Below are 15295 nucleotides of genomic sequence, written 5' to 3'. Positions count from 1 at the left end.
CCTGTTTCCTTCATATGCTTACTTACATTTAAAAAGTCACCTGTAAAGTAAATAGCATTTGTACTTTTAACTTGTATTTTTGACGACTTTGGTAATCACTTTAAAAAGTCCTGTAATGTAATTTTGTATCATTTTCTGTGTCAGGTGACTTCTGTGTTCACTACTGGCCTCTGTCTTCACTTCTGCCAGTTATGGACTTATGTCCTACAGCAATAGGCACCTGGTTGAAACATGGAGGTTAAAGGAAAAATAACACTATCAACTACATAGTGAGGAATAAAGAATTTAAATCCCATAGTAAAATAAAAATATTTGCTCCTAACTGGGCAAAGGTGACTGAGAAGAGAAGTGCAGAAATTCACCCAGGATTTCAGAGGCGTGCCAAGTAGAAAGAAGAAATGAGTTGTTTACTTGGTAATTAACTTGATTCCTTTATCAACTGAAAAATAAACAAAGTTGAAGCAGTAGTAGTATTTGCTGCAGATTAAAACAAACAAAAAACAAGCAGCAAAACACTCCTCTTAATTTTTTCCCTGTGACAAGATAGGATGAGTGCTTTTGAGACCCAATCCTCAATCTGGAACAAACAGCAAAATTCAAACTATTCACTCCAGCAATGGATCAGACCCCATGTCTCCGTTGGACTTTTGCTCATGTTCTCCTTCATCACCAAAGCAAATTTCCTGCTATTTGGTGGCAAGTATGAGAATTAGTCATCAAATGCAGCTATGTTTTCTGCATATTTCTGAATACACTCTACTATCTCATGCTTTGCTTGTGGCTTTTTCTGGGAGGGGTGATCATGTAGAAAAGAGAGCGTAATTACATTTCTGGTAGTAGAATGGCAATGATCTGCTCTGGTAATTGTATTTTCTTGGAAGTCTGAGTAGTCATACAGGAGCTTGAGGAGCAGTGTACAAAGTTGGATTTTTTGATGCTTACAGGTGACAGACTTGGGTATATTTGCTGGCAGGAAGGTCTTTAAGACTGAATACAGTGCCAAAGGTTTCAAATCACTGACTTTCCTGTTTCAAAGTGAGCCTTTGATCTTTTGCTCTTTCTCCTCCTTTCCCCCTCCCTCAGAGTTTTGCTGTCAAAATCTGTTATAGATATTTAATTTTTGCTTAACAATGGCTGTGACTGTTTTTCATATCATAAAAAAGCAACAAAAGCAGCAAAGGACCACTGTAGCAATTGTATTTCAGTCAACTCTAAATCAGTAAGAGGTTCTCTGTTCCCTGTCCTGAGGCTCTTTAGGATGAGTGCCTGAGCAAGGTTACAAGCACCATTCTTCTAACTCCTGTAAGACATATTGCCTCAGAACTGCAGATATAGCTATTATTCTTTACAAAAAGTGCAGAGCCTTCTCAGTTTTACAGGAGGCCTGATCGTGTCTGTCCTCTACTCTTTTTGTTGATTAATTGCATTCCTCTATGCCAAAGGCCCATATAACTTGAAATAGAAAATGTCTTTTTAATCCCCTTTTTAATCCCATTCTTCAGAATGGAGAGGTTGAGACCTCCTAACTTCTAATTGCAAAGGCAGAAACATTACTTAAATTTTTTTCTTACCAATCACTCAGTTGGTCTTTTATCAGCTTTTCAAGTTAACTGAGTTAAAGCAAGCAAACATTTAATGATATTTCTTTGAAAAGAGCATCATTTGTGTAACATGTTTATCTTCATAATAGAAGGATAATTAACATCACTAATTATCTAATTAAGTTCATTAACTATCCACCAACAGTGCACCGTGAAGTTGACATTATGTTCTTCTGTCAACAAATGCTTTGATATCTTAGGAAGTAATTAAAATGTAAATTAGCATGTCATTAAATGCACAAGGGAACTTTGGAATCAAATATTCATTTCAAAACTGCTCATAGCACACATTTTTTTACTTCAATGAAAGCAGGCACTTTACTATTAATGATGTATATTAAACAATTTCCATTATAATATTATTGTCTTGTTTAATAACTGGCTCAAAGCTAAATTACAGCATGCTGTAGCAAGCTGAAAAAAGTTTCTTTAACTTTGAACAAAGAAATTTTCATGTCCTCTTACATGCATATCTGACACACAACTCATTTATCATTTTCAGATTGTTTACCAGATCATAAAGAAACAATTCAACAGGCCAGTGTTAGATAAGAATTGCATGGAAACATAAAATATAGAGCTATTTCATATTATGTGATACAAATCACTGAACTTTCTGAAACATGTGGGAATCATTTCCCCATTCGTTGAAGACAACTGTTTAGCTGAGAATTGGAATATAAATGTTGTATGATGAATGCAAGTCTTTAGGCTGACTCAGATTCACAGGCCCCTCTGTCTGTCCTCTAAAAATTCATTAGAGGCTGCTGCAGGAGATAGTGTGTGATAGCACAGTGCACAGTAGAAAACCTATCCTAGCAAAATTGTTTCTTTCTTGATTGATATCATTTCATCTTAAAATCTGAAACACAAGAGATATCACTTACAAATTTTTTGTGGGTAGCTCTTCAGAGAGAGTTTTCCTGTGTTTTTAAGCTCAGTGGTCTTCTGTGGGAGTGAAGTCCCTTCATTGAATTACACATTGTATGAAAATGTTGCCTGTTATTTCTCCTGCATATTGTTTTAAAATATACTTTTGCCTTTCAAGCTAGAGATTGTTTTTGGGTCAGGCTTAAGCTTGGATATAGGATTTCAGCAAGTGGAATTTCATGTTTAAAGCTGTTGGCACCAAAGCCTCATCTTTCAAGAGCTGCTGGTTGCAGTTTTATTTTCACATAACAGAGCTGATGCTAAATGAGTTGAATGGTGTTAACATGGATTAAAGAGGAGTTTCATTTGATTGCAGAAAAACCCCTGAAATGTGTGCTAGCCATTGAAACAGATCATTCTTTTCTTTGCTGAATACACAGACAAATAATTTTCATATTTCTTGGTTCAAATATGTCCGTTTCCTTCCAGTTTTTTGATTCAAGATTTATTTATAATAATTTCAGAAAGAAATGGATTGAATTCAAAAGACTGAAGTGTCATTTAAAATGAAAAGTAAAGAAGAGAAAATCAAGGGATGTCCTAAAAATCTCTGCAAGATTGACTTAAATGTTTCTTCTAAGTGAGGGTGTAGGTTGCTAACTCTACTGAAGTATGTGACCATTCATTTCTTGTTGCTCTCATCTTTGCTAGTCGAATTAAAGTTTGCTTGTGTCTGTGTTCTTTTTATGCTTTCTGCTGCAGAGCAGCTTGAACTGCATGCACTAAAAAACTCCAGAAGTAGTCTTGTCATCTTTAAATTTAAACTTAAGTCATTTTAGGAAAAGTGTTGTTTTTTATGGATCGGGAGAGAGACGCTTATTTTTTTCTGTACTTTGACCTCTAAGCATATACTGATGTTTACAAAAGTCTTTCATCAGCTAAAGGATTAGAAGGGCAAATTTTTCTTAAATAAAAACCGTGATTCAAGTGTAATCAGAAAATGCCAGTACATGAGGCTGTTGGACAAATGCATTTAGATAGTAGTGTGTAATAAAGCCCTAAGTTACATACACCTGTAGGACTTCCACATATTAAATAGAAATAGGGAAACAGTGAGTAAGAACAAGTGATGGCAAGAAGAGACTCCCCTGCTACTCCCCATAATGCCAAAGTCTGACCTTCACCTTTCACCTCATAGGTAAAACCTAATGTTTCTGCTGTAACAGGGTGGAAACTGAGTCGTCAAGATGTAGAATGAATTATCCCAGTGTCACAGAAGCCATTCTCAGGGACAGGATTAAAGAACAAACATGCCTTGACTCTCATTGTGCTTTTTTGCTATTAGGAGGCAAGTTACCTGTTCTCCTAGGAAATAATCTGTTCAGTAGTATCATCTGTTGAAGGGCTGTGTGTGTGCATGCACACATACAGACATATGGTTGCTATAGAAGCAGACTGGCTTCTGTACTGCCTGGGCTTAGCTGATAAATACAGTGTGGAAGTCTCATCACGTGTACACACCACACTTTAGGTTTACCCTTTGAAACCCACCCCTGTGTGTGGGTACATTTATGATGCACTGAAATATGGAGGATTTTCTCATTAGGTCTGCTATTCCCCAACCAACTGGCAATGCCAGGAATCCATCCATGATCCTTAGGAGCAGTTGGCACACTGCATTAGCCTCCTAGTGGGCTGAGGCACGAAGCTTCCATGCAACACTTAACTGTTGGAACTCAGTCTGTTGAAAAGCTAAATTAATTTTGGCAAAGCAACAATAAAATCCACACACTAATAACAATTTTGTGATTCAAAAGAGCCTGCAAACAAGCCTCAGTATGGAGAGTGTATGTGAAGGACTAGGATAAACCACTCTTTACACTGCTAAGGAAAACATTAGCTGCCTTACCTTAATGATTGTTACCTGGGGAGTAATGGAACAATTTTTCCTCCTGTGAAATGAAACTACTTGCTGCTTAGTGCATAGTCACTTATTTGAAAAGTAATCTGGTCTCAAGATGGCTGACTTATTGTTTGCACAGGGTACCAGTGTACCTAGTCACTGTGTCAGATTAAGCAGCAGGAGCAGATTTGGAGATGTTACACACTTAGTCTCTATCTGAATAGAACAGGGCTGGTACATTGGAGACTTCACCCAGCTCTAGTAGTTTTCTGTAGCACTCAAGTGCTTCTCTGTAAAGCTGCCATGGTAGCTGTAATCCTGTCCTCTGTAGCAACCCTGACGAGGAAGGGATTGATTGATTTAGCAAGAAAGGACCAGAAGTATTGAGCTTTAATTGCACATTCTGCACAGATGTGTGGAAAAATAAGGAGCATGAGACCCACCATGAATACAAGATAGTTTTCATATCTCCAAAGAGTTTAGGCTCAAAACTTTACTGACAATCTGGCTCTGTGCCTGTGTAAGTCATAGTGGTTCAGGAATGTGCTATGAAAAAATTATTGGCTCTAAATGATGCCTGCAAAAATCATTTGCTTTTGTAAGAAACTCTCTCTTTTCTGATTAGGTCACATCCTCATCCACACTGGTTAGGGCATGCAGTCCAGCAGACAGAGGTGGCATGTGGGGCTGCTTAGAAGAGCAGTGCTGCACTACAAGTGGATGCCATTTAATGCTGAGCTGCTGGGAAATATCTACTAAAGAAAAATAGAACAATTTGCTCTTTATAAAATGGCATTTTGTTAGTGTTGTATTTAGTCTCCTTTTCTGCTTGATTCAAGATGTGAAGTTTATCACATTGTTATAATGTCATTTTTCTCATTCTAATGATGCTAATTTCTTATTTTTTTTCTTTCAGAGAAAGATCCATAGAGATTTTAAGTATTTTTATTTGTCACATTTGAAGTTCAAGTGCTGCATATCTATTATCTGGGAGCTGATATCTCTAATGCAAGACAAGGCTGCCCCCCTTCACTAGCAGACAACCTGTACATAAAAGTTGTGAAATGCATGCCTAAGCACATCCCTAAACAAAGTGATTTTTTGAATCAGAGTCATCAGATCTGTTCCTGCCATGCACAGACTCTTCGCTAGTGTCACATATGCTATTCGCATGCAGTTTCTGGCATCCCTAAGAGCTCCCTACCTGCTGTTCTGTTTTTCTATGCCCGTGAAATACTTTCTAAAAACCTAGTGATTACTTGAATAGTCAAAATTAGATTAAAAAACCTTCCTTGTAGAGTTGGGAACGACCAAGTTAGAGGAATTAAGTACATGAACTCATCCTGGGATTTGAGATCTAAGATCTGGTACATCAGCCATGTTACTGTACTTTCTGCCATTGTGAACATAAGAGTAGGAGAGACTTCCAAACGGGTTCATCAAAAGGGGCTCCTCCTCCCACTACTGCATGCTCTCACCATATGCATCTTCTTTGTGGGCTTATCAGGCTGTTTCAAATTAATTCAGGTTGGGTTTGCCCCATCCATACTCCCTTTCCCTGCAACCATGTTCTGATGACAAGGAGGCTGTTGACTCTCCATCGCCGGAGCTGTTCAGGACCAGTCTGGATGGGGCTTTGAGTATCCTTGTCTAGTAGAAGATGTCCCTGCCCATGGCAGAGGCATTGGAAATGGGTGATCTTTAAGGTCCTGTCCAGCCCAAACCATTCTGTGATGTTCCAGAAGCTCACTTCTTAGTTTCCCTGTCTGTAAACTAAAGACTTTACCTTCTTTCATAAAGATCTCTAAGATGCGCTGGTCAAAAGTAGTGCACAAGGGTTATAGCTGTGTATGTACTGTTGTATATACACTGTGTACTGTTGTATATACTGTGTATATACTGTCTATATACTTTTGTTCAGAAGAGCTAAAGTAGTAGACTCACCACTAGTTCTAGCCCTTACCAACAGATGACTGAAAATACATGCTTCCAAAAAAGTACGTGGGTATTGTCACTATCATCCATGGGATAATTCTCTTGGCACAGTGAGGGATTTGAACATTTGGGCTTTCCTTGTGTCACTTATAAGTCCAAAATTAATTTGTCTTGATGTTTATTTTCATTTATTAAGATTTTTGGCATATATTTTTATGTGCGTGCGTATTCTGTAACACAACCCGTGTAAATAAAGCCTCCAAGTGCAGAGCCCCAGTGACATAATGTTTCTTTAGGAAAGAGCTGTGGTGTATGTGGTGTCTGTGTCATGCAATGTGTTTATCATGGCAAATTTGAATATTTATGAGGTGCAGGAGTGTTAAGTGATCTATATATATTTATAAAAAAAATCAGATATAAAGCATTCCAAAGCTCAGTAGAGTTTTGTTAACTTATAAGTTACACCTCAATCTTTTTTCTTTTTCAACTGTTTCTCATTACAAACAGTGTCTCAATTGCTTTACTTGAAAGAAATTATAGAAAATTCACACCCTGGGTTTCCTCAGTGCTAATCATTTTCTCTCCTTTTTGAGGGCTTGATGCGGCAGGAGAAGATACAGTTTTTGAGTCTGTGATTTGTTTTGGTTGTTTAATAGGAAAATAACTTGTGAATTCTATCACTTTTTCAAGCTCTAAATATTGGCTTGGGAATATGTGGCAGCAAAATGATCTGATTTTACTTACAATGTGATTGCCTAAGGCTGCAAAGTAGAGAAATCTGTATAAAAAATACTTAAAGCATGGGTTCCTTCTCAGATTTTTAGGAAAGGATTGACCAATAAGGCCCTTTAGTACGCCCTTCTCAAAAATGTGCATTACAGTTTTTACATTTACACCTGATTTTCTACATATGAAATGCAAAGCTGTAACCACTGCATTAACAATTATCAAAGCTGGCATGTTCTTGTTTAAGATAGATTTTACTGTGGCACTGCTGTGTTTAATCTACTCCTTAAAGTGTTGCTCTTTTAAAGAATAAGGACCTACATTTTTAATGGAATCTGTTTATTTGTTAGAAACTTGTTTGCACTAGTTATTCACTAGGCATTACAGTATAACTGTTTTGACTGAACACTTAGTAAATGATAGCCTGGTCTACATTCTCCATGTATATTGGTTATCTTTTTCAGGTTTTGGTTTTTTGTGTTGGTTTGGTTTGTGTGGCTTTTTTTTTCTTCCAATCACAGTCATCTCCAATTTTGTTAACTGTTCATTTCACTTTACAACCAGATGGTTTTCCTGTGAGATCAATAGGGACATGTTCATCTGGTTGAAGCCGGCTAGCTACAGCTCATTTGGAAGCCAAAGTGGTTAGTCTTTAGTTGATCAGATGTGGCTAGCAGTTTTCCTTCTTAGGACCCTTCATATGTTTCAAGGCTAGGAGCTGGGTCAGTGAGAATCTTTGCCATGTAGACTTTGACCTTAGGGGTCTCACTGATGATCATGAGTGAAATACAGACTATAAGCAACTTTGAAACAGCCACCAGTAGAGCACTGACTTGGCTTGAGTAGCCTGTGAATATCTAAAATGGAGGAATTTATTTTCTACTATGAATCGTTTTGCCCCAAGTTGACTAGGATCTCAACTTTTCTCCTATGCCAGGACTGGTTTAAGAGCACAGAGATGCTGTTGCTTTCTAGGTCAGCCTTTATGGGAGTTTTATATGATTTATGGAATAGTTTTGTGAGGCCGCAACTGTGATTACAGGTTTAATGATGCTTTAAACAAACAAAAATATAATGACTTTCATCAGTGTAAAACAGGAGCTTCCTGCAGGGAAACACCAATAAATGTGACTTCGCAGCAGGGTTACAGACCTGGCTGGCAGCCAGCAGCAATCGGCACAACACCCAGGCCTTGTGTGTTAACTTAATTAGAGTCCAGTGCAAGCAGCAGTCAGACAGTTTGCTGTGAGGGATCACTGCCCGTGTGGCACAGAGTCCCTGCATTTAAAAGTTACCTACCTGATCCATGGCTTTAGGTAGTACGAGGCTGGGACTTCCATAGCAAGTTTAGCCTCATGCTGTGACTCACAACAGTTTTTCAGGGAAGTTCAGCTGGGTGTGACAGCCTTCATATGGTACTGGGGGCACTCACCTCTCCTGTATAATCTCACTATAGATCCTTACCTCGGTTAGGGTCTCTACAACACATAATTGTCATTTCTGCTATTTGTAGTACTAATTCAGCTGCAAAAAGAGGATCCTTAATAGTATTCAGTGTTTTCTTTCTCCTTCTAAGAAAGTTCTGAGTAGTTCCACTAATGACCCTTGTTACGATGATGTCTTTGTTTATATTCCCGGTATAAGTGTGCAACTTGCTCTCAGGTGATTGACTCATCTCTGCACTGCCTGCAGAGCCACCAAACTTGCAGACAACAGGCCATATTCCTTAATTGTTCTTGTAAAAGACAGAGCAATTAATGCCTGCTTCTGCCCCTCACAGGGTTTGCACCTGCCCCACCTCGCCATAATGTGTTCTGATGTTTCTTCTAGGGATTTGTGTCATGTATGGAACGGTACCGAAGAGTTGGGCAGGAGCTGTATGCTGCTCTGTACAAGGACCATGTACAGGTAAAGGACAGGAATATTGGGCAACAGCTTTCTGTTGTTGCAAGGTTACTCTTGGACTACCCTGAGAAACTGAGCATTTTAGAAGTCACCTAAATTTTGTGCCTAAAGAATTGCTGAGACTGAGAGCTGATGAGTCAACTTTCCTCTCCTGTCATGACCACTGAAGTGTGATACAGCATCACTCAGCAAACAGACCCCCCACTTTATTTTCAGTACCCTTTTTTCCCTTTGTTTAAATGAATTATTCCACTCTTCCAATGGCAGAAATTAAAGTGAGAACTTCGACTTTTCTTTTTTCTTTTTTTTTTTTTTTTTTTTTTCATTTAGTAGTCAGTAAAACATTTAAAATAGATCTCAAGCTCATAGACAGTAAAACATCACAGGTGTGTTTCTGTTTCAGGTTTGGCCATCAGAGATCAACAAACTTTGCCTCTTTGAAATTCTCACTTCTTCTCTCCTTTAAATTAATATGTTGGTGCTCCCTAACTCCCTGCACAAAACACCTAAGCAGAAAGAATTTAATTTATGCCTTGCTCGGAGGGAGCATAGGACATTTGAAACTGAATCATTCAGGCTGTTTTCAGTGAACCCAGTTGTCATTTGTCACACGTTTACCAGAAAAAAAACTGAGTAAATAAAAACCTCTGTGATGCAGTTCTCCTGGCTCACTGCTTTTGAGCTGGAAATTTAATGAAAGCAGCCATTTTCAAGTTTGTGACATGCTTGTATTCGTCACTGTATCGTCTAGTCAGACTATTGCTATTTTATCACTAGTAACATCTCCTGCAGCACACTTCCAGTGGTCACTTGTGTTTGTTAGGTCTGCAGCACTCCCTCTGCTGTGGTCCCATCTGGTGGGTTGGGTAGATCCCTCTGAATCACTGGGGTGGTGCCACTGGTGGCTGAGAAGAGGGAAGTGTCCAAAAGCCAGCACAAAGTGGTTCTGTCCCACAGATGCAGCAGTGTGCTTACAGCAAAGCAGCCAAGGACTGGATGATACTTGAGGAGCAGCTTTTCTACAGAGAGGGCCCGTGGAGAGATGCTTCACGATCACTACAGCCACGATGGATTCTTGATTGTTACGAGGGGCCCTCACGAATGAGGAGGAGGATTCAGCATGTGAACACCCAAGTGGCAACAATGAGAACAAAGAGTGAGGTAGAAAGCTTTAGAAAGCTTCTGCAGGAGGTGCACAATATCTGTAACAGTTGCTGTTCTTTTGCTTAATTGTTGACATTTTTTCCTTTGGGCTCCTTTCCAGTGACATTTATTTGTTTTTTTCCAGTGAGTTTATTTGAATTTCCAAGGCATTTATTTGAAATGTAATTCTAAGTGTGTGGTTTTCTCTGCCAACAAAGTTCTGAATTATGTTTACCTATCTGCATGTTCCGCTCTAGTCACCCCTAGTCTCTTTTCAGGTTGTCCTAGCAAACAGAAATGAAACAACTTCCCCTACTGAAGTGAATCCAGGTAACCTTTTAGGGCTACATTGCATCATCAAGACAGGGGACTTAAACAGTCAAAGATAATTAGAATTAGGGTGTGGATTTCTAGGTCACAATTTAATCCAGCCAGAAAACCCTTACTGTTGCTGCCCTGGGCTAAAATGTCATTGTAACATCTGTGACAAAACTGATGCAAATTTCATAGGTGATATATCAACTATCTTCAGAATTTGCTGCTCTCTTGTTGCAACCTGAAAGATCTAAAGCAAAAAACCTATTTGAAGTGTAAGCTTTGGGCACTTTTGGGCACCTGGGAAGCTCCCAATTACTTAAACTTGGAACAAGTTCTGTTGGAAATATGAATATTAATATACAATATGAGTATTGTATACTTTTTACTGTGATAGGTCCTGGCAAACACATGAGTGGAGCTTATTGTTTTATGCTCTAAACAAGATGGAAGCACTCTGTAGTTTCTGCATGAAGCAGTTACAGTCAGCCTAATATGAAGGCTGTTTATGCCTTTTCTATATGCATGGATTGCATGAGTTTGCAAAACTTGGAACATAGCTTGGCCAAGATATAAGTGGGTTTTCTCTCTTTGGGTTTTCTTAAGGTCCTGCTCAGTCCCTAAAAGACTACCATTTAATTTTTTTCCTCATTTCCTAATCTTCTGTGGTTATAGGGATTTAGTTTGAATTATGACTGACTTCATGTATCTGTCTTTGGTTCCCTGAAATAAGTATCCTTCTTCAGCAGTTACAGATTTTAATTCTCTTGCCTGTTTTTTGCAGATAAATAATTCTATTTCCCAAGGTAGAATAGATTGAGTGAAAGACTACATTGCAAATGCTTTTGGTGTCATCCAGCTGCCACTAAAACCACAATCTCTTTTATACTGATATAGGAGAGCTGATGTTAAATGGAACAGAGAGGGAGATGGATGAGAAGGGATTGGATTGTAACCAGCTAACTTTCTTCCCAGCTCTAAATGAAAGTTTCCATTCAGAAGACTTCTTGGAACTGTGTGTGGAGAGACAAATTATATTGCAGGAGTTTGCTGAGAGTGAAAAGGTAGGAAAAATGAACTAGAAAATTTTCTCTGGGACATGGCAATTTAGAGGGTGAATTGGATATAGAGGCCTATATGTTCCTTTCAGTTCAGGGTTCAGGTGGATTCAGGCTATGGTAGACATCATTACTCCCTGTTTCCTTAGAGCAGATAACAGTTTTCCAGCCTCTGTATGAACTTCTGTACAGACTTTTCTTGAAAAGCAATTAACATTAATTCCTTGAAGTAAGAGAAAAAAATTTTAGCATGCTAAGCAAGATAGTCTCTTATGAGACACTGTCATCTGAATTTGCCTAAGACATGGCAAATTCTGAGACTCTGAGAACTCCTGTGCTGCTCTACAACCTTTACTCATGCTCAGAGCAGTGCCTACATCAAATTTATTTATAACCTCTGAAAGAGTATGCCAGTTTTGTATAGGCTGCTAGTTCAGCGGTGTTTACATGTCTGCCTGAAGAATAACAGAAAACATCTCCTTCCTCCTTTTATATGTCTTTCTTTCTGTCCCCCCATGAGTACTGGACAGATTCTTCCCTCTAAGGCCATAGAAAATTTCTGCTTCTTCTTTGTTGCTTCCATCAAGTATTATCTATTCAAAACATTTCTGTTCCTTCTTAGCTCTTGTGCTGGACTGGATGCCTTTCACCAAGCTTTCCTCCCAATATAAAGAAGAGGCTTAAGGTTCAGGAACACTGTAGGAGGAGATGAGTTGTGGAGTAAATAAGGGTGACTCTTAGGAAGATAGCAACTTTGATGTTGTCAATTTAATTGAAAAATATCAATTAAATTGACAACCTAGCCTCATTCCCTGATCTTTTGCAGTGTGCCTGTTTTTTACAGTGGCATCATTCCCTCAGTGGCCCAGGAGTTAGCATCCCATAGCGGAAGCCAAATACTTACAGTATTTAAACTCAGACATCACAGCGTTGTGATAGTTGTACATAGATATAGCAATAACTGCTTTATTAAAATATCACAGTACCATCACCAGATTTTCTTGATGCTTTGCCAGTGGCTAAGGGGTCACACTTGTGCTCTCTAATATGACTTTCTCAGAGTTATTATTGCAGTCCGTTTCTGTAACAGAATTCATTTCTCTGCTCCTCCTCCTTTTGCCCCTTCCTCCCCATACCTCTCCCCAGCAGAAGGAGACAGGCATGAAAATGCGAGGCATGATTTCCATGCACTGATCTCATTTTGAGCCTTCAGGCTGTCTGTCTCCTCTCCATGTAACTCTGCAGGAAGCCATCAGAAATGCCAGGCATGTTTTTTTCCAGCAGCAGTCACTGCCTCGGCGAGCTGACAGAAGTATTAACCAAAGCAGCGGGGGGTGACATTAGCTGTCCTGTGCTCACTTAGTGCACCGCGGTCCTGCCTTGTCAGTGGCTGTCTCCTGAGCTGTTTGCACTTTAAGCAGGCAACTGGAGCCGTTTTATTTCCTGCACTGCTCAGAAAAGTCATTGAGTGTGTGTGAGTGTGTCAGTGTGTGTGAGTGCATGTGCGTTTGAGTGAATACGTTCCTTTGTACATCTCAATGAACAGAGCAATCAAGAGATGCAGGGCTTTGGGCAATAACTTAGAAGGTAATTATTCAATTATTTTATGTCATGTTTGCTTCATTGATTAATGATTCTAGTAGCTTGTGAACTGGGTTTTCATCTGTTTTGACAGAAAATGAAAGCTTTTGTTTAATTTATAAAAATTTAAAGCTGCTTTGTGTTTCAATGCAAGACTGTAGGTACAAGACTTGCAGGTGCAGCACTGTCCTGGTGGAGATTATGCAGTACAACTCAGTCAGATCTGTGTTACTCATCAGCAATAATATAAGTCACATTCCCCAAATGAAAAAAAAAATTACTCAGTTCAAGGGCTCTTGTATTTCAAATAATGCAGATATATTTAATAATAATATAAATTTGAAGAAATAATTTAAAATTGAAGAAAGGTATTGGCACTATTGACAGTTTCTGGTTGGATAGTATAGAATACTTGGGCTTAGAGTTTAAGGTTTGTGAAAGAGAGGTACATGCTCTTGCCCCTCAACAAGGCCTACTACTGTGCCCTGGTTCTGTTTTAGGCAGAACAGCAAAGTGTTCATTTGTGCCAGACCATATTAGTGGTCATTAGCAGGCCTCCTTCATGATCCATGTGCCTCCTGTACCCACACATGTGATCTCTGGGTTTAATGAGGTGGATTTCTTAGAAGTCTGGATTTCAACTTTGTGTCTATGGAGCTGCTTTATGCAACTGCCTGGTGTTTCAATATTCAGTTACCTTCCTTTTGGGAAGAAGCAATCTTTTTCCTATTTAATTACTTCAGGAAACCATGTGGTTTGCTAATGTGAGCAGAATTCCCCAGTATTCTCAGTGCAAGCATACATCTCTAAGCACGTAATGGCAGGCACTCCAGTTCAGAGTTCTGTGGTTGGCATGTCCCCACAGAGATACGGATTCCTGTGGGAGAGGTGGTGAAAAAATGTTACCTTCCTCTTAGAAATCATTTAGAGGGAAAAGAGATTGAAGAGATTTTCATGAAAATTTACCCACAGAAATCTCCCAGGGCTTGTTTGTTTTTTTTTTTCCCCTTAAACCCAGAATGAAGAAAACAACCTTCTGTGCCCACTAAGTGATTTCAAAATGAACTGCCCCATTTGTTGGTAAAATGATTGCTTTTCAGTAAAGTATTTAAGTGTGGAAACAAGACTTTATTTCATTTACTTATGAATTTAATATTCATGGTATCCTAACATCAATGACTAAAAGCTTGTGAAGCAGCATGGGTCTGTTTCAGCTGACCTTAGCTAGACCAAGTGTAGTTTGGGATGGCAAGGAAGGTTGTAGATTTGACTCCAGAAATAGTGAGGTTAGGAACAAAGGCAAAAAGCAAAGGAGAACCATAATCTACATATTATCATGTAGACTTTACATGACCTAGTAAAAGCAATGCCATTTCTGGGTCAATTTTGCATGCCCCATGAAATAATACAGCCCTCTAGTTCTTACAAAGTTTGATAGACATAATTGAGATGTTAAGAGAAACACAGATTTTGTGATACGTCTCATACTTGTCAGTCTGTTCTCTCAAGAACATTGCATTACATTTCTGAACCAGGAAAGCTCTCCTGTTATGTAAATACCTTTCTAATCCCTTTGTATGTAGCCCTCTGGTCCTTGCACCTTCAGATGGACTCAGCTTGCAAAATTTTACACTCATTTCTGGATTCTGTGCAATTCAGGATTGTGTTAATTTACAGGAGGAGCTCAGTAGTGAGAAGTTTTCTTAGTATGTAAGGTAGTATTAGTGTCTTAAGCTTTTGAGAGAATATTTTTGAGGCTGGGATAATAGATGATTAGTTACTGCCCCCTTCCTTGGAACAGGAGGTATTGACTGAATGTTCTGGCTGAAACTGGGCACAACACTGAGTTGACCTTGATCATCCCAGCTGACTGTACTTACCAGTGGACTTTGCTTTTGGAGCTGAGTATAGTTGGAATATAATGAGCAGACAAAAATAAGGAACTCCATGCTTCCATATGTAAGGGAAGTTCTTTGCAATGAACTACTGCTTGATTTAAAATCAGAACTTTTACATTCCCTGCAGGCCACACCATTTTCCGATCTCTAAATTGATTTGTTTACTTTCTGCGCCATCTCTCAGCTATACAAAATGTTCCAGAAAGAAGGCTTTCTTTTTTTATCAGAACTGGTCAATTCCCAAGAACATTTTCTATGAACTGGCATGTATGATAAACAGAATACTTTGTTGAAAAATTCCCCATGTTTTTAAACTGTGTTTTAGAAATTCCTCTATTTTAAGGGCCAAGTTAGTTTACT

At 38.8% G+C, this 15295-nt stretch overlaps 1 protein-coding gene across 1 annotated transcript in view; it reads left to right on the top strand.

The window, feature by feature from the left end:
* The window catches only part of WDFY4 (WDFY family member 4), a 113438-nt gene that overhangs the window by 53372 nt on the left and 44771 nt on the right, over positions 1-15295 (top strand). Inside the window, exons 39-42 of the mRNA XM_066191271.1 lie at positions 8866-8943; positions 9898-10101; positions 10362-10413; positions 11296-11462. Of these exons, the coding sequence (XP_066047368.1) occupies positions 8866-8943; positions 9898-10101; positions 10362-10413; positions 11296-11462 (501 nt within the window). The remainder of the gene's footprint in view (positions 1-8865; positions 8944-9897; positions 10102-10361; positions 10414-11295; positions 11463-15295) is intronic.

Source organism: Chamaea fasciata, unplaced genomic scaffold (assembly GCF_029207755.1).
Source record: "Chamaea fasciata isolate MVZ Bird 193981 ecotype frontalis unplaced genomic scaffold, bChaFas1.0.hap1 SCAF_9, whole genome shotgun sequence".
Classification (NCBI taxonomy): Eukaryota; Metazoa; Chordata; class Aves; order Passeriformes; family Sylviidae; genus Chamaea; species Chamaea fasciata.
The sequence above is the reverse complement of the archived record's forward strand: the minus strand, read 5'-3'. Positions and strand labels throughout refer to the sequence as shown.